Source organism: Monoraphidium neglectum (assembly GCF_000611645.1).
Source record: "Monoraphidium neglectum strain SAG 48.87 unplaced genomic scaffold scaffold01236, whole genome shotgun sequence".
Taxonomy (NCBI): domain Eukaryota; kingdom Viridiplantae; phylum Chlorophyta; class Chlorophyceae; order Sphaeropleales; family Selenastraceae; genus Monoraphidium; species Monoraphidium neglectum.
Genome location: NW_014012392.1, coordinates 1 through 14,199, shown reverse-complemented (window position 1 = coordinate 14,199; position 14,199 = coordinate 1). Strand labels below are relative to the sequence as shown.

The 14,199-nt window shown below is 63.2% G+C and overlaps 4 protein-coding genes across 4 annotated transcripts; 3 read left to right on the top strand and 1 right to left on the bottom strand.

Annotated features, from left to right (window-relative positions):
• Positions 1 to 14: 14 nt before the first annotated feature.
• Positions 15 to 278, top strand: MNEG_7140 (hypothetical protein; the record flags this gene model as incomplete). Its single annotated transcript, XM_014044390.1, has 1 exon — positions 15 to 278. A coding segment is annotated over one exon (264 nt), but the record flags the coding sequence as incomplete, so codon positions are not given.
• A 1,409-nt stretch (positions 279 to 1,687) lies between these two features.
• On the bottom strand, positions 1,688 to 2,789 carry MNEG_7139 (50S ribosomal protein L16; the record flags this gene model as incomplete). The annotated part of the gene is made up of 3 exons (XM_014044389.1): positions 1,688 to 2,206; positions 2,359 to 2,440; positions 2,737 to 2,789. 3 exons carry the CDS (start codon positions 2,787 to 2,789, stop codon positions 1,688 to 1,690), a joined length of 654 nt encoding a protein of 217 aa, XP_013899843.1.
• A 2,053-nt stretch (positions 2,790 to 4,842) lies between these two features.
• MNEG_7138 (hypothetical protein) lies at positions 4,843 to 6,711 on the top strand (the record flags this gene model as incomplete). The annotated part of the gene is made up of 6 exons (XM_014044388.1): positions 4,843 to 4,991; positions 5,190 to 5,268; positions 5,500 to 5,609; positions 5,879 to 6,148; positions 6,328 to 6,440; positions 6,626 to 6,711. 6 exons carry the CDS (start codon positions 4,843 to 4,845, stop codon positions 6,709 to 6,711), a joined length of 807 nt encoding a protein of 268 aa, XP_013899842.1.
• A 965-nt stretch (positions 6,712 to 7,676) lies between these two features.
• On the top strand, positions 7,677 to 14,010 carry MNEG_7137 (putative Zinc finger RAD18 domain-containing; the record flags this gene model as incomplete). Its single annotated transcript, XM_014044387.1, has 13 exons — positions 7,677 to 7,745; positions 7,920 to 8,011; positions 8,221 to 8,293; positions 8,514 to 8,623; positions 8,839 to 8,925; positions 9,140 to 9,220; positions 9,384 to 9,498; positions 9,837 to 10,017; positions 10,135 to 10,373; positions 12,334 to 12,428; positions 12,863 to 12,944; positions 13,567 to 13,671; positions 13,945 to 14,010. 13 exons carry the CDS (start codon positions 7,677 to 7,679, stop codon positions 14,008 to 14,010), a joined length of 1,395 nt encoding a protein of 464 aa, XP_013899841.1.
• Positions 14,011 to 14,199: the final 189 nt, after the last annotated feature.

Below are 14,199 nucleotides of genomic sequence, written 5' to 3'. Positions count from 1 at the left end.
GCGCGGCGCTGGAGGCGCAGCTGCAGCAGGCGGCGGCGCAGCAGGCGCGGCGAGCCGCGGACGAGGCGCCGCCGCCGCCACAGCAGCAGCAGCAGCAGCAGCAGCAGCAGCAGCAGCAGCAGCAGCAGCAGCAGCAGCAGCAGCAGGGGAAAGAACGTGAGGCAGGGTGCAACGAAGCCGACTTCCCGTCAGGAGACGCGCCGGGCCCCTCCCTGCCGCCCGCCTGCGCCCAACCCGGGCTGATCCCTGTTGATCCGCCCCTGGCGCAGCAGCCGTAGGACTGCGAGCGGCCGCAGGGCATCCCGCCGGCGCCAGCCCTGCCTGGGGTGTTTGAGGGCCCGCTTGTCGCGGGCGCGGCCGAGGCTGCGGTGTGACAGTTTCGGCAGCGTGGTTTAGCGGTGCTGCCGCTACAGCTTTCAGCTCACTGGATGATGTGGATCGAGATCTAGGTGGTGACCGTGCGCGTATGTGTGCCGACGTGTTTGCGTGCTTGCGTGCATGTGTGTGTGAGAGTGTGTGTGCGCATGTGCCTGAGTGTGGGGGGCCGGACTGGGAAACCGTACAACCTTGTGTATAGCACTGCAGGAGGCGTGCACTGATGGTGTGGGTTTGTGCGCCGCGCCCGGACTGGCCACCACCCGGCCGCTCCGCTCCGCGCTGGCTCACAGCGCGCCCGTTTTGAGCGCGCTTCTCTTCTGTGCTGCGTCCCTGTCGCGCGGGCGCGCCCCTCTTCTCTGCCGACCTTCTTTCTGCCGAACGCCGAACGCCGATGTCTTTGCTGGCAATCCCTGAACTTGGATCGCGTGGGCACGGGGTCTTCCCTCAGTACACAGTTAAGAGGATTCGACGCACCCTCGGCCCCGCGCCGCGGCACAGGAGCCTCGCGGCGCCGCGCGCCGTGCTCGGGCCAGCGGCTCGCTCTCTTCTCCTGCCCGCCGGCCTCTCGCGCCGCCTGGCCGACGCGCTGCCATTCGTTTGGCGCATCTGTCGCTTCCGCTGCCCGCATCCACTGCCCGCGTCAATCGGATGTCCCCGAAAGGCTTTTGCCTGTTCAGTCACGCGCACTTGGACTCGCTTGCCTGCTGTCCTACCCCAACCTGAGCCACCCTTTGTCATAAGAAACTTCGCCGCAGGACATTGGCCGCGCGCACAAGTGTGTGTACCGCGCACTTGCGCGCGCGCAAACGCACTGTGAACCTCCGAGGATCCCCTGCCACCTCAGCAACTCCCCACCCACCCAGCTCCCCCAGCCCCCGAACAGAACGATGTGAAATCCTGAATTGCATGATCGAATCTTGCTTTCCACTGATGACTCATATCATTGGGTAACCACACCTCCCGATCCCCAGGCAGCCTGCAGCCTTGTGAGGCGGACGTGTGAAAGGGAGGATTTGTCGGTTACACACAGGGTCGCGGGGCCACGCCGCTGGGAACGTTTGAGCCGCCTCATAGCACGGCGCGGCTGCGCAACGGGCCGCGGGGCTGCGCCTGAACGGAGGCCACGCGGGCGGCGGCGCCGGCGTCCCTCCAGGGGCCGTCCGGGGCGTGCGCCAAGCCGCGGCGTGCCAGTCCAGCAAAAGCACCCCGGCAGGCCAGAGGCGGCTTTGAGCGTGACCTAACGACCAGCTGCCGCCACACGCTGCCCTGGCGGCGCCCGCAGAGCAGAACAGCAAACAGCCTCGGCGCATCACGTGTACTCCACGAAGCCGATCCGCATCGGCAGCTTCGGCTGCAGCGCCGCCACCACGCCCAGCGCGACCTTGCGGGGCAGCCGGTCCATCTCGAATATGATCTGGCCGGGCCGTACGGGGGACGCCCAGTAATCCACCGCGCCCTTGCCCTTGCCCATACGCACCTCCGCCGGCTTGCTGGTCACGGGGATGTTGGGGGTCATCCGGATCCACAGCATCGCACCCTTGCCGATGGTGCGCCGCAGCACGCGCCGAGCCGCCTCGATCGTGCGGGCGGGCACGCGCGCGTGCTCGACGGCGCGGATGCCGTAGAGGCCCCACGCCAGCTGGCGGGTGTTGGGACAGATCGTCTCGTTGAAGCCGAGGGATTTGAAGGCCTTGCGGTACTTGACGCGGCGCGGCGTCAGCTGCAGGCCGCGGACCTGCTGCGCCAGCGCGCTTGGGGCGCCGCGGAGCCAGGGGTTCTGCTGCTGGGGCGAGTGGTGGTGCTGCTGCAACGCGCCTGCGCGCGCAGCCTGCGGTGATGGTTGTTGAGGGGAGGGTGCGTGTGTTTCAGGCTCGGGCAAAACAGCAACCTTCGGTTTGGGCATCCTATAGGCAAGCCAGCTGAAACAGAGCTGCGGCTGAGCCAACCTCATGCCATATGGGCCCCACTAACCCCCCTCACCTGCTGCAGGAATCCCAGGGCGGCGAGGCCCGGATGGAAGCCCGCCAGCTGCCGCTGCAGGGCTCCCGCAGCCACGGCTGAGCTGCGAGGGTGAAGGGGGGGGGACGGGTGTGCCATGTGCAACAGCGGCAGGGGTCGGGGCGGTCCAAGCAGCGGGGCCACGCACGATTGCAGGCGTGCGGCACCCAGCATTGGCGTGGAATTTTGGATGCCAGTCAGGTTCGTGGCCCTTGCACAACAGCCGGCGCTGTCCCAGCAGGTGGCGACCGCAGCGCGCTCAAATCACCTGTGGAGCGCCGCAGCTGCACTGCTCGTCGGCGCAAGAGGCCAGGGGGGCGCGGCAGCGCTGCCAGCAAGTGTTCCTGCGCGCAGCCACACGAGGGCGCAGCACGGCTCGGTCCAGCCCCGCAGTCGTTACGCATGGGTCCCATGGCTGCAGCAAAGCAGCATCTGCGCGCCGCTTTGCGCGTTGCAGCCCGCCACCCCGCACCGAGCCTGCCGCGCAGCAGCGCTAATCGAGACAACATGTTGATTTGCACTTCAAATGCGACCAGCTGCGATAATGTGGGGGGCGACACCGGCGAGTGACTTGGGGTGATCTTCTGATCAACAGTACATGGACACGGACGACTATGCTACGTCTGCTTGTATGTCGTTTCCAAATCACGAAGTAGCTTGTCATACCTTACCTTTGTCCATGAAGTATCGTCGGAGATCATATCAATACCGCCGACAGCGTTCGATATCAAGGACGGGAGCATCGGTCCTATTTTGGCCAGCGCTCAATGGTTCTCATCACGGCCAGCAGCATCATGGCCGGTGTGCGGCCGATGGCCTGGGCATCGCCTGTGATCCAACGGCGGCAGCAGCAATACCATGTGCCAAAGCTATGCAGGCACCCCCCGGCACACATGCGCACAGTACCAGTAGCATCAAAATCATCATCAGCGGCATTGCGCCGAAGCCGCAGCGGCGATGACGAGGATGAACTCGAGGACGGGGATGGACTGCCACCAGAGTCCAAGGTGTACACCGAAAAGCGGGACTGGAGTCTTGACCAGCTCGCGGCTTTGGTGAGCATGGCTAAACAGACCACTCTCTTTGGGAACGCATTATTACGTGGCGAGTTGATCGGAACTTCACCACGTGCGAAGAAACAAGATGGCTGTCTTGCAACAGTCAGCCGCGGGCGCACCTGATCCCTTCCTGGCGCCGCCCGCGCCGCGCCACCACTCCTTTTCAGGAGAAGGAGGGCGACCTCGACCTCAAGCCAGATTACCAGCGCTTCCTTGTGTGGGACGTGAAGCAGGCCAGCCGCCTGGTGGTGACGGCCCTGGAGAAGCGCATCGTGCCAACAATCTACCTGGAACAGGGTGCGCGCGCCGCAGGAATCACGGGCTCATGCGGCGGCTGCGCCCCGCACCACCGCGCTGCGCGCCGATGACGCCGCCGCCAAGGCTGTGCCTCACCATTGAGTGGGCGACGGAGCGCATCAGGCAGAGGGAGGCTGCGGCCTCGCCAAGCCTGCCACCCCTGGCATGACGCAACAAGTAAGGCGCCCGACTGTTTTCCTCTCTACGTCCTGCCGCCCCTGAGCGCGCGGCTTCCGCGCGCCGGCCTGCCCCCAGATGAGGAGGGAAAGATGCTGGTGATAGATGGGAAGCAGCGCCTTGCCTCGCTAATCACGTTCTTACGCGGCAACAACGCAGTGGCCGGGAGCACATGGGAAGAGTAAGAGTGCCTGCTGGGCCCTGCACCTGCCAGCTAGCGGTCGAATGCGCGTGCTGACCCCAGCCACAGCCTGATGTGCATCATGATAGCAAGGCCGCTGGGACGCAAAGTTTAGCACCAGTCGTAAGGCAGTCGACAGATTGGCCGCCTTGAATATTGCTGCTTGCAATTCGTGCCTGACTGACTCTGCCGTGCTCGTGGGGGTCCCCCCTCCTGCTGCAGTGCCCCTGTAAAGCTGGATTTGCTGAACGACGACTCCTGCCACCCAAAGTGAGCTGGTTGCTGGACACAAATGTGTTGGTCGCGGGCTGATGGCAACAACACCAGACGGCCGCCCAGGCGACGCAGGCACGGCGCGCCGCCGACTGCATCAATACAATCATTTCCCGACCCCGAAACAATGCAGGTGGCACGGCAAGAAATTTGCGGACCTTCCTCTTAGGAGGCAGCGCCTGCTGCGGAGCTACAGCGTCGCTTGCATCCTTGTGCTCAAAGAGACTCCAAGATTCCAGGTGCACCTGGGTTGCACAAGTGGGCAGCAGCAGCGCAAGCAGGGTTGCCAAGGCAAAGGCGGCGAGAGTCGCAGGGCGAGGCGGCACGCCAGGCGAAGGGCGCTCGCACTGCTGCTGCAGCCGATAATGCATTGTTCTGCGCTCAAGCCTGCAACTCCAATTTTGTGCGCACGATTGCAACATCTGATGTTTGTTCAAACCATCGACACGACAGGTGTACAGGATCTACCAGGACATCAATATGGGCTCTGTCGGCCACACGGCGCAGCAGAGCCGCAAGGCGGCCTTCCACGGGCCGTACATGAACCTCCTGGACACTCTGTGCCACCACAAGGACTTCCTGCAGATCCAGCAGCGCGACGAGCCAGACTCCAAGAGAGAGTACGACAGGTGCAGTGCTGCTCATGCTGTTGTGCCCACGCCCTCCCTACCCTCCTTCCCCCTGGAACTATAGGGATCATAACAATTTGTGTCCAGCGGCATGAGCGACCGCGTGCTAGTGCGCGCCTCGAGGTGTCGCCGTTGTGTGCACACTTGATTGTGGGCCCCCGGCAGCTGAGCGCTGGTGTGCGCACAACACACGCGCAGGGAGTTGGTGCTGCGCTTCTTGGCCATGAAGCGCAGCTACAACGTCTTCAAGACTCCACTCGCAAGCTTCCTGATTGAGGTGTGTTTAAAAACTCAGCACTGCTGGCTCCATTGCGTGCTGCGCTGTGCCTGGCTGCTGGTGGGCCGTTCCGTGCTGCCCAGTGCAACGCTGCACCGTTGGGCTGTGCTGTTGAGTGCTGACAACACTGTGACGAGTAGCTTAGCTAAGCTATAGCTGCTGGGCAGGCCCTGAGGAATGAAGATGGGACTCCACAGGCCGCTGCAATGTGCTGTTTTTGCTGCCATGCAGGAGCTGGTGCAGCACCATCAAGCAGACACTGCAGAGCTGAAGCGGCTGGAAGCCATGTTCAAAAACACCACTTCCGTGGTCTGGCAGATCTGGGGGCCTGAGGCCTGCAGGTAGGCAGAATCCCCCCCTCCCCCCCCCCCAGCACGACTCGCTGCGGCTTCCATTGCGTCAGGCGCGGCCCTTAATGCCGCAGCATGGTGTGAAGCGAGATCCCTTTGCACATATCACATGCGCCCCGCATCAGCATTGGCAAAAGCCTCTGCAGGCGCCTGCGCGCCTCCTCCTCGCATGCCCGCCTGCTCAGCTGCCGGCCGACCAGCATGCCAGCCAACCAACCTTCTGGGAGCCTTGGGCCCCATCGCTGCTCTCATTCGTGCAGGAAGCCCGCCGCCTGCGGGGGCAGATCGGCCTTCAGTGAGCCGCTGTGGGACGCCACTATGGTGGGGGTGTGTGAGGAGCTGGAGCAGGCAGGCAACAACAGGCGGAGGGGGGAACTGGTCGGCAAGGCTGCAGACATCCGTGAGGCGTACAAAAAGCTGTGTGCAGACAAGACCTTCGAGGACAACCTCAAGACAAACAGCAGGCGCAACATACAGCGGCGCATCGCGATGCTGCGGGGGATGCTGGTGGAAGCTGCGCCACCGACGAGGTGATGTGTGATGTCGATGACATGTTGTCATGTAATAGGCGGAACCCCGGCTATGACTGCGGCACAGTCTGCGCTGCAAAGCCCAATGCACCAGCAGGTCCCGTCGTCCCTAGTGCGTCCCCAAACCTCATGCGCTGCCCTGGGTGGATGCCCATGTTTGAACCACCACGCGCTGCTAGGCTGGACGCAAGGCGGGCCTTTCCCAACGACATCAAGCGGCAGCTGTGGGCGGAACCCGCCGCCAGGGGGCGGCAGCTAGTGTGCGGGCTGTGCAACCAGATTATTCACCAAGGTGGGTGGGCGCTGCAACTCTGTTTGCTTGGTTGGGGAATCTGTAGGTACAGCCTGCAGAGTTGTATACAATGGGTCCCTCGCTCCCATCCGCCCCGCACGTAGCAAACAAGCAGCAGCCTGATGCGCTAGTCTGCCACATGCTCACAATATGGCTGCCACGCGGGGCCCCCTTTTCCTGATCAGTGGGGGATGCTGAGGTGGACCACGTGACACCCTGGTCGCACGGCGGCGCCACAACCGCATCCAACGCGCAGCTGGTGCACAGGTGATTGTTGCCTGCCACCGCAGTGGTTCGTCCTGCCTTGCCAGGTTCAACAGCGCGACTGACTGTCCAGTGAAAATGTCCCATGTTGAAGTTCTAGTAGAGCTGCACTGATTTGCCTCGTGTTTGGGGTGGAATTGCAGGTACTGCAACGGCAAGAAGGGCAACCGAGTGGCGGCGACATGAGCGTGTGAGCCGGTCAACCGCAGCAACAGCAGCGTGCAGGGCAGGCATTTGTGTGACGCAGTCACGCAATCGCTGCAAGCCTCTCTACGTCCAAGTACTTGTCAACAGCCAAGGACGGCTGGTACCAGAGAGCAGTGTGGTATTGCAACAAGCGTCATCATGCCGTAGGGATGTCATGCCAGTTACTGCCTTGTAAATCTCTGCAGGAACAATGGCCAGCACGGGGCCAACTAGAGAGACTAACACGGCACCCTCTTGATCAATCATGCATACAGTCGGAACACCACACACCATCAGACATGGTATGGCTGGCAAAGTCTGGTCAATGCTGGGACGTGGTCAAAGCGGTGCTGCTTGCTGCATTTTTCCAGTAATAGGCAAGGGCAGTTTTGTGGAACACTGCAACGCATGCATGAATTGGGCGTGGCGTGGGGAAGTGGAGGAACGTTGTGCATCTGCATGCAGCAAGCCCACGACTGGCACGCCGGGATCTGAGACTGGTGATCTGGTGCTATGTGTCCGTCTGCACGTGCACGATTTTAGAAGATGGCTGTTCGACCGCTGGCACAAACATTCTACAAGCTTGGCGTATTTCTCTGGTGTAAAAATTGAACTCAAAACTCAGGCATTTCACGTGTAGCGGACGAACCTAGCTAGATTGTGCTTGGAGCATCACGTTAATCATAGACCCAACTCTTCAGACGACTTGCTGGTCGCGCCGCGCCGCGCGGCGTCGCTGTGGTTGTTGTGTGGCGCGCATGCTGTGCTTGCGCGGCTACGGCACTGATGGCGCATGAGGACTTTGGCGACCTGGAATACCTGGACCCCCATGTGGACATATTCTCTCTGTTTCAGGTATGTGTGGGGGCTGCAGCGGCGTGCGTTTCGCAGGCATGCTCGCCGCACCCACAGCACGAGCAGAGCTTCCCCACAGCACACACGCCATGCCGCTCTCCCGCGCCCGTGCCTGCGGTGCCTTGCGCCCTGCACCGCCCTGCGCCCTGTACTGTTCTGCGCCTTGAATACCAGCCTGCATACTACCTGCAGCACTATTCGCGGCTGTACTTCAGCGACCAGCTGGGAGCGGCGAGCGTGGAGTGGAGCAGCAAGCGCATGACGCTGTGAGCGGGGTGGGGACAGGGGCCAGAGCGTGCAGCATGCAGCACGCCCTTCACCATGCAGTGTGGCACGCTAAAGTGTACTTCATGCACCATTTTACCTCACAAATCAATTGCTATTGCATCCTTTGTGTGATGGTGTCTCACTGCCTGGCCTGCGGCAGCTCCATCAGTTCCCTGCCGACTGCTCATGCACCAATTTTTCTTGACAGGTGCGCCGGCACGTGCCAGCTGCACGGCAACGGCGGAGGCGTCGTAATCAAGCTCAGCGAGCCGCTGCTGCAGGTCAGCTTCCGTCCCTGCCGGTGCAAAGCGAGGGCAGCAGGCCCAGTAGCACGACTGAGGCACCTGAACAGCTGCATCCCCGATTGCATCTGGGCCTGCGGCATACCTTGTCAGCCGCCAACACGCCCCTTGCCCCCGCCCCTGTCTTGACGCCGGCCTGCCCGCCAGCCCTATCCCCCCCCTCCGCCCCTCGGAACACCTCCCTCCTCCTGCGCCCCAGTTCCGCCCGCTGCGCGACCTGAAGGACACGCTGCTGCACGAGATGATCCACGCGCTGCTCTTCCTGGACGGGCGCTGGCGCCAGGACGGGGACCACGGACCCCTCTTCAAGTGCGGGCCGGGGCGGCAATTACATAAGCCGGTTGTTGAAAATGTATGCAATTCTCCATAGGCTGCTATAAGTGGCGATAAGCTGCAGTTGCGCGCAAGGTCCTGAGGAGTGGCTTGCCGGCGTGCGTTTTCGGAGTGCTCAGCTTTCTGATCGCCCCATTTTCTCAGTCGTCCATGCGCTTGCCCTTCCTTGCCCCATCACATGCGTGCGTCAGATCTTACGCCAAGGCCATCAACGAGGCCACTTGTCCAGACCACCAGCGGCCAGTGGGCGGTTACAACGTCACTGTATACCACACGATGTGCGGCCCATGGGCATGCTGATCTCACCAAAACGCCAAATTGATTACATACAGTACTGGGAATCCTATCAAACTGGATTGCCTGACATTCTTTCCTCACAGAGCACGCGCGGTGACGGCAGACTGATGCTGGATTGCGTGACAGTGTGCCGTGCTCACTTTGTTGCCCCTCTACTGTCCTTCGCCTGGCTCTGCAACCGTGCCTCGTTCAAAGGCACGCGGAGGTGGACGAGCACCGCAAGCACAGGTGGACGTGCCAGCGCTGCGGCAACACCATCAAGCGCGCTATGAACAGGTGCAGGGCGGGGGCGGGGCCGTCCCAGGGTCAGCCTGGCAGGACTGATGCGTTGCTATGGGCCTGATTTGACGGGTTCACGGCATACCACGCTGTGTGGTGCCGGTGTAAACACGTGCCCACCCCAGCAGCCTCATCGCCCTCGTCCCTCCGCTCGCGACAGGCCGCCGCAGCCCGCGGACTGCGTCACCACGCGCGGCAAGGGCGAGGTGCCCTGCGGTGACACGCGCTGCTCCCACTGCATGCATGCCCGACACTGCGGGGGCCAGTACGACAAGGTAGGCAGGGGGTCGCCTCGTTGCCGAAGCAAACTGCTCCAAGCGCCCGTCCCTATGAGCTGCAAGCGTAGACCTGTGGCAGCTATTTGGTGCTGACCGGCTGGTCACCATGCAGGTTTCCTGGGGAGGCAGTATCAGCACCCCCCATTCGCCTTTACAATGCATGCAGCTGCCCATGCCGCAGAGTGCATAACCTTTTCCACACATTGTGCGACACACACACACACACACACACACACAAACACACACACACACACACACGCGCATACTCACACATGCACCCATGTCACCGTAAAACTGACTTGCACATTACCCTCGCACACCTTTCGCACCCGCAGGTGATGGAGCCGGAGGGCTACTCCAGCAAGGGCGGCAAAGGCAGGGCAAAGAAGGGCACAGCGGGCGCAGAGCAGCAGCAGCCGCCCGGCAGCGGCACCAGCGGCGGTGGACACAAGCTGGGCGGCGGCGGCGGCGACGGCAACGGCAGAGGGGACAACGGTTCAGCTGGCGGCAGCGGCGGTGAGGGGGGCACGGAGGGGGCAGGCTCGCCGCCGCGCCCAGGGAAGCGCCCGAAGCCCGCCCCTGTCTCGCCACCGCGGGGCGTGCGGCCAATCACGGCGTGGTTTTCCAAGACAGAGCGCGGCAGCGATGAGCCGGCCCTAGGCTCTGGCCAAGGCAGCAGCAGCGTCGGTGGCGACGGGCCGCCGCCGGCGCAGCTTGAGCGCGCAGCAGGAGGCTCGGAAGCCCCCAACATGGGAGACCCCGAGGACGAGCAGGCGGCCCCGTTGTCGGCGGCCGAGCTGCGCCAGCGGGCCCTGGACGCGGCGCTGGCGCGCATGCAGCGGGCGCAGGGCCGCAGGGCGGGGCCGCAGCAGGTGCCGTCCGGGCACCACCAGGGGAAAGCAGCGGGAAAGGTGGACACTCAGCATCAAGAGGGGCAGGGGCAGCTGCAGGAGCGGCAGGGGCAGCGACAGAAAAAGCAGCGAGACCACCAGGAACAGCAGCAGCAGGCGCAGCGGCAAGAGCAGCCAGAACAGCGGCAAGAGCAGCCAGAACAGCAGCAGCAGCAGGAGCAGCGGCAGCAGCAGCAGGGTCCCAGTCAGCACAAGGGGCAGGTCTGTGACCCTGTGCCACACGCACAGCACCAGGGTGGGGCCAAGCCGCAGCTGAAGAAGAAGCAGGGTCGAAAAATCACAGCGGTGGCACCGCCGCTGCCGCCCGGCCAGCGGCGGATCAACTTTCCTCCGCCGACGCCGCCCGCTGGGCGTGACAGCGGCGGCAGCGGCGGGGCGGCGGTTGGGCCGCCGGCACAGGGGCGCCTTGGGGTCGTGGCTGGCGTCAGTGATGATGGGTTTGAGGTGGTCGACCTATGTGGCGAGGACGACGGCGAGGGAGAGGGGCAGCAGCAGCAGCAGCCGAGCCAGCAGCAGCACAAGCACCAACCCCAACAGCAGCAGCGGCGGCCGTGCGAGGAGCATCGAGGGCAGCAGCAGCAAGAGGAGCGACTGGGGTGCCCGGTGTGCGGAGCAGCATTCCCTGGGGACGCTCTGGGCCTGGCGCGCCTCAATCAGCACCTGGATGCATGCCTGGTGGGCTGCGGCTGATGAGGGAGGTCCTGGGGGGTTGCAGCTTCCGCGGGGTGAGCCGGAACCACTGAGTGCGTCAAGCAGCTGTCGGACCTGGAGTGGCGCGCTGCAGCGTTATTAGACAGAGCCGACGGGATCTGTGACGCTTTCAGGCGGGCAGAGCGAGGGGCAGAGCGTAGCGTAGCGCAGCTCATTTGTGGCGTGGCCACCTGTGGCCCAACTCCTTTCAGAGCTGATGTGGTGAGATGGTCGTCCCTGCTGCGTTGACCGGTGAAATTCAGGACGTCCTGCTGGGTGTACATGAGACATTGCCGTGCCATTTTTTGCTTCATCATGTACGGTATTCTGTGAATGTGACGTGACTGTAAATGTGTCACGCTGATGTGGGTCGTCGGAGACCTCTGCAACTTTTCCTTGGCAGTTGACAAGGGTGGGCTGGCCGTGATGCAGGCCTTGCATGGGTGCAGCTGATTATGATACTTGAGCTGCACTGAAACAGCTCTGATGTACCAGTGCCTGCACTGCTGGCTCATGCAGCGGTGCAGGGCACCACGCGCGCATGACAAGTTGCCAGCGCGACACTGCTGAAGCGAGGGCTCTTCGCCAACGTGCATCGGCGCGTACGCAGTTTAAACCCACATGAATACCTGCGATACGTCTCTTCAATCCTACCTCGATCCTGGTTTGTCTCGCGTGCGAGAGTGACACCGAGTGCAGTGCAGCTTCGGTTGATCGCGTTATCCTGTAGTAAGAAAGATAGGCCACAACAGACCATACACATCCCCTTACAATAGCGCGCGCTCGGCCAGTGGCTCGCCGTCCCGATGAACGCACTCGCACGCACGCTGCGCTCGCAGCCAGCCACACGCACGGCGAGCACGCACCGCTCCAGCACCACGCCTCAGCCGCTGCGATCGCCCAGTCCCAGCACATGTGCACCGCCGCGCCGGGAAGCGCGTCGCCGCGACGCTGGCCCGCTGGCCGCGGTGTCGGGCGCTCAAACCGCCGCGGCCGTGGGCGGCGCTGAGCTGCCGCGGCCGCTGCTGGCTGAGGCGCGCACATTCCTGGATACTGAGCTACGGACCCTGTTCACACCCCAGGCGAGCCCACAATTTAACATCAAAAATCCCTGCTGCACTGCACGCCCTGCGGTGCACCCCGCCGTCTGGCACGCCGGCGCCGGCGTCCTAGCAGCATTCCCTGAAGCGGCCTCCCGCTCCCGCCCCGCATGCCGCGCGCCACCCCCCAGGGCGGCGTGACGCGCTCCCGCTACTCGCCCGACCTGCATTTCGAGGACCCGATCACGCGGCTGGACGGGCTCGATGCGTACATACTGATGGTCAGGTGGGCTTGGGCGGCGCGAGCCCCGTTGGGTAGGGGTTCCCAACCACCACTCGGAAGCCAGTGGCGACGTACGGATGGCTGTCAAATCTGTTTGATGAGGGCTGCCCCAAGTTTTCGGGTCATCAGGCGAGGTAGAGGTCATTGCAAAGTTGGAGGGCTGCTATGCAAGGAGGTCAAGGGCGTGCCTGACCTCCACGCGGTCAATGGCAGTGCAGTGGAAGCAATCCTGGGGTTGGCTGCCAGGGTTGACAGGCGGGGGCAGCTGATTTGCCTGCCAGGCGTCTTTGACGGCTGGCCCACGCAATAGCGGGGGTTTGAGCAGGTGATTAAGTTGCCGGCCCCCCCTTTCAATACAGAGGAATTCGACAAGGCGGCTGCCCCTCACCCCTGGCGCCTCTCACCCTCCCTCCCCACCCCCACCCCCCCCCCCAAAGGGCCATCAAAACTGCCTTCAAGGTGACGTTTGACCTGCACACCCTGGACGTCACCGGTCCCGACGAGATCTCAGCCAGGCGAGTAAACGCTCCCACCGATGGGACCTCGTGAAATCGGAAAGGGCGTGGCCTTGATCTTGATCTTGATCTTGTTCTTGGCGGCTGCCTCACCCTGACAACGGCGCCGAGCCAGCTGTGCTGGGCCTGTGATGTGAGTCTTGCCTGCCGCAGCTCTATCACATGGCGAGTCTGTATGCATGCGCCTCCCCTGGCACCCACCCTGCAGGTGGACAATGGAGGCGCAGGTGTGGGCTCTGCCCTGGCAGCCAAAGGCTGTCTTCACGGGCCGGTCAAAGTACAAGGTCCGCCTGTGGGTCGGTGTGGTTGGTTACTGTGTGTTTGCGTGACTGCGCATGAGCTCGTGTGCATGTGTGCGGGGATGTATGAGTGATACCCGCTTAAAAAGCGCTTGTTTGGGGGCGCTCCCTGCATTCCAGCTTCAGGCCGCCTGCCTACTCCAGGACGTAGTCAGCGACCAGGTCGCGCACAACAACATAGCCGCCTCCACGGGCATCAGACGCAAGTGCTTGCGTGCTGCGCGCATGATGCAGGCCCCCGCCTGGTTCACACGGCTGCGCGCCCTCACGTGTCTCCCGCTGTTGCGACTGGCCTCATCCCACCCCCTTGTTGTGCGCCATCCGCAGGTTGACCCCACCAGCGGCCTGATCACGAGCCACGTTGACACCTGGGACGCAGTGACCAACAACTCGTTCCCCTCTGCAGAAGGCATCGCGCTCGTCGTCAAGCAGGTGTGTGCCACCACGGGGGATGGTGAAACTGGCGGACTGTAAGCGGCGAAGCCTGCTGGACTATGCACGAGCAGCGAGCATTCCTGGACCACGCACGAGCAGCAAGCAGCCATCACTCTGCAGCTAAGCTGCGCGTGCATTTCTCCGCGCCTCCTCTTAGCCAAATCGTTGCAAGGTGGTTGTCAACGCCGGAGGCCCCGGTTGTGCGGCCGCCGCCACCACCGCGCCTCGCCTTGTGAACCAGCTGCCATCACCACACTCACTGCCACCCAGATCCCAACCATCTTGCCGCTGCTGGATCATCACCTGGGGCTGACCAACCAGTTTACGTCCTCGTAAGCATTGAGCAGCTCGCGTCACCGCCAAACCCACCGCAATACATCAGGCCCTCGACATCAGCCAGACCCCCAACCTTGAGACGCCGCGCTACTCTGTGCTGAGGGCGGCGCGCGGCTACGAGGTGCGCAAGTACGACCCCTTCGTGGTGGCGGAGGTACCCATGGGCCAGGGCACAAGTGAGCGGGGGGG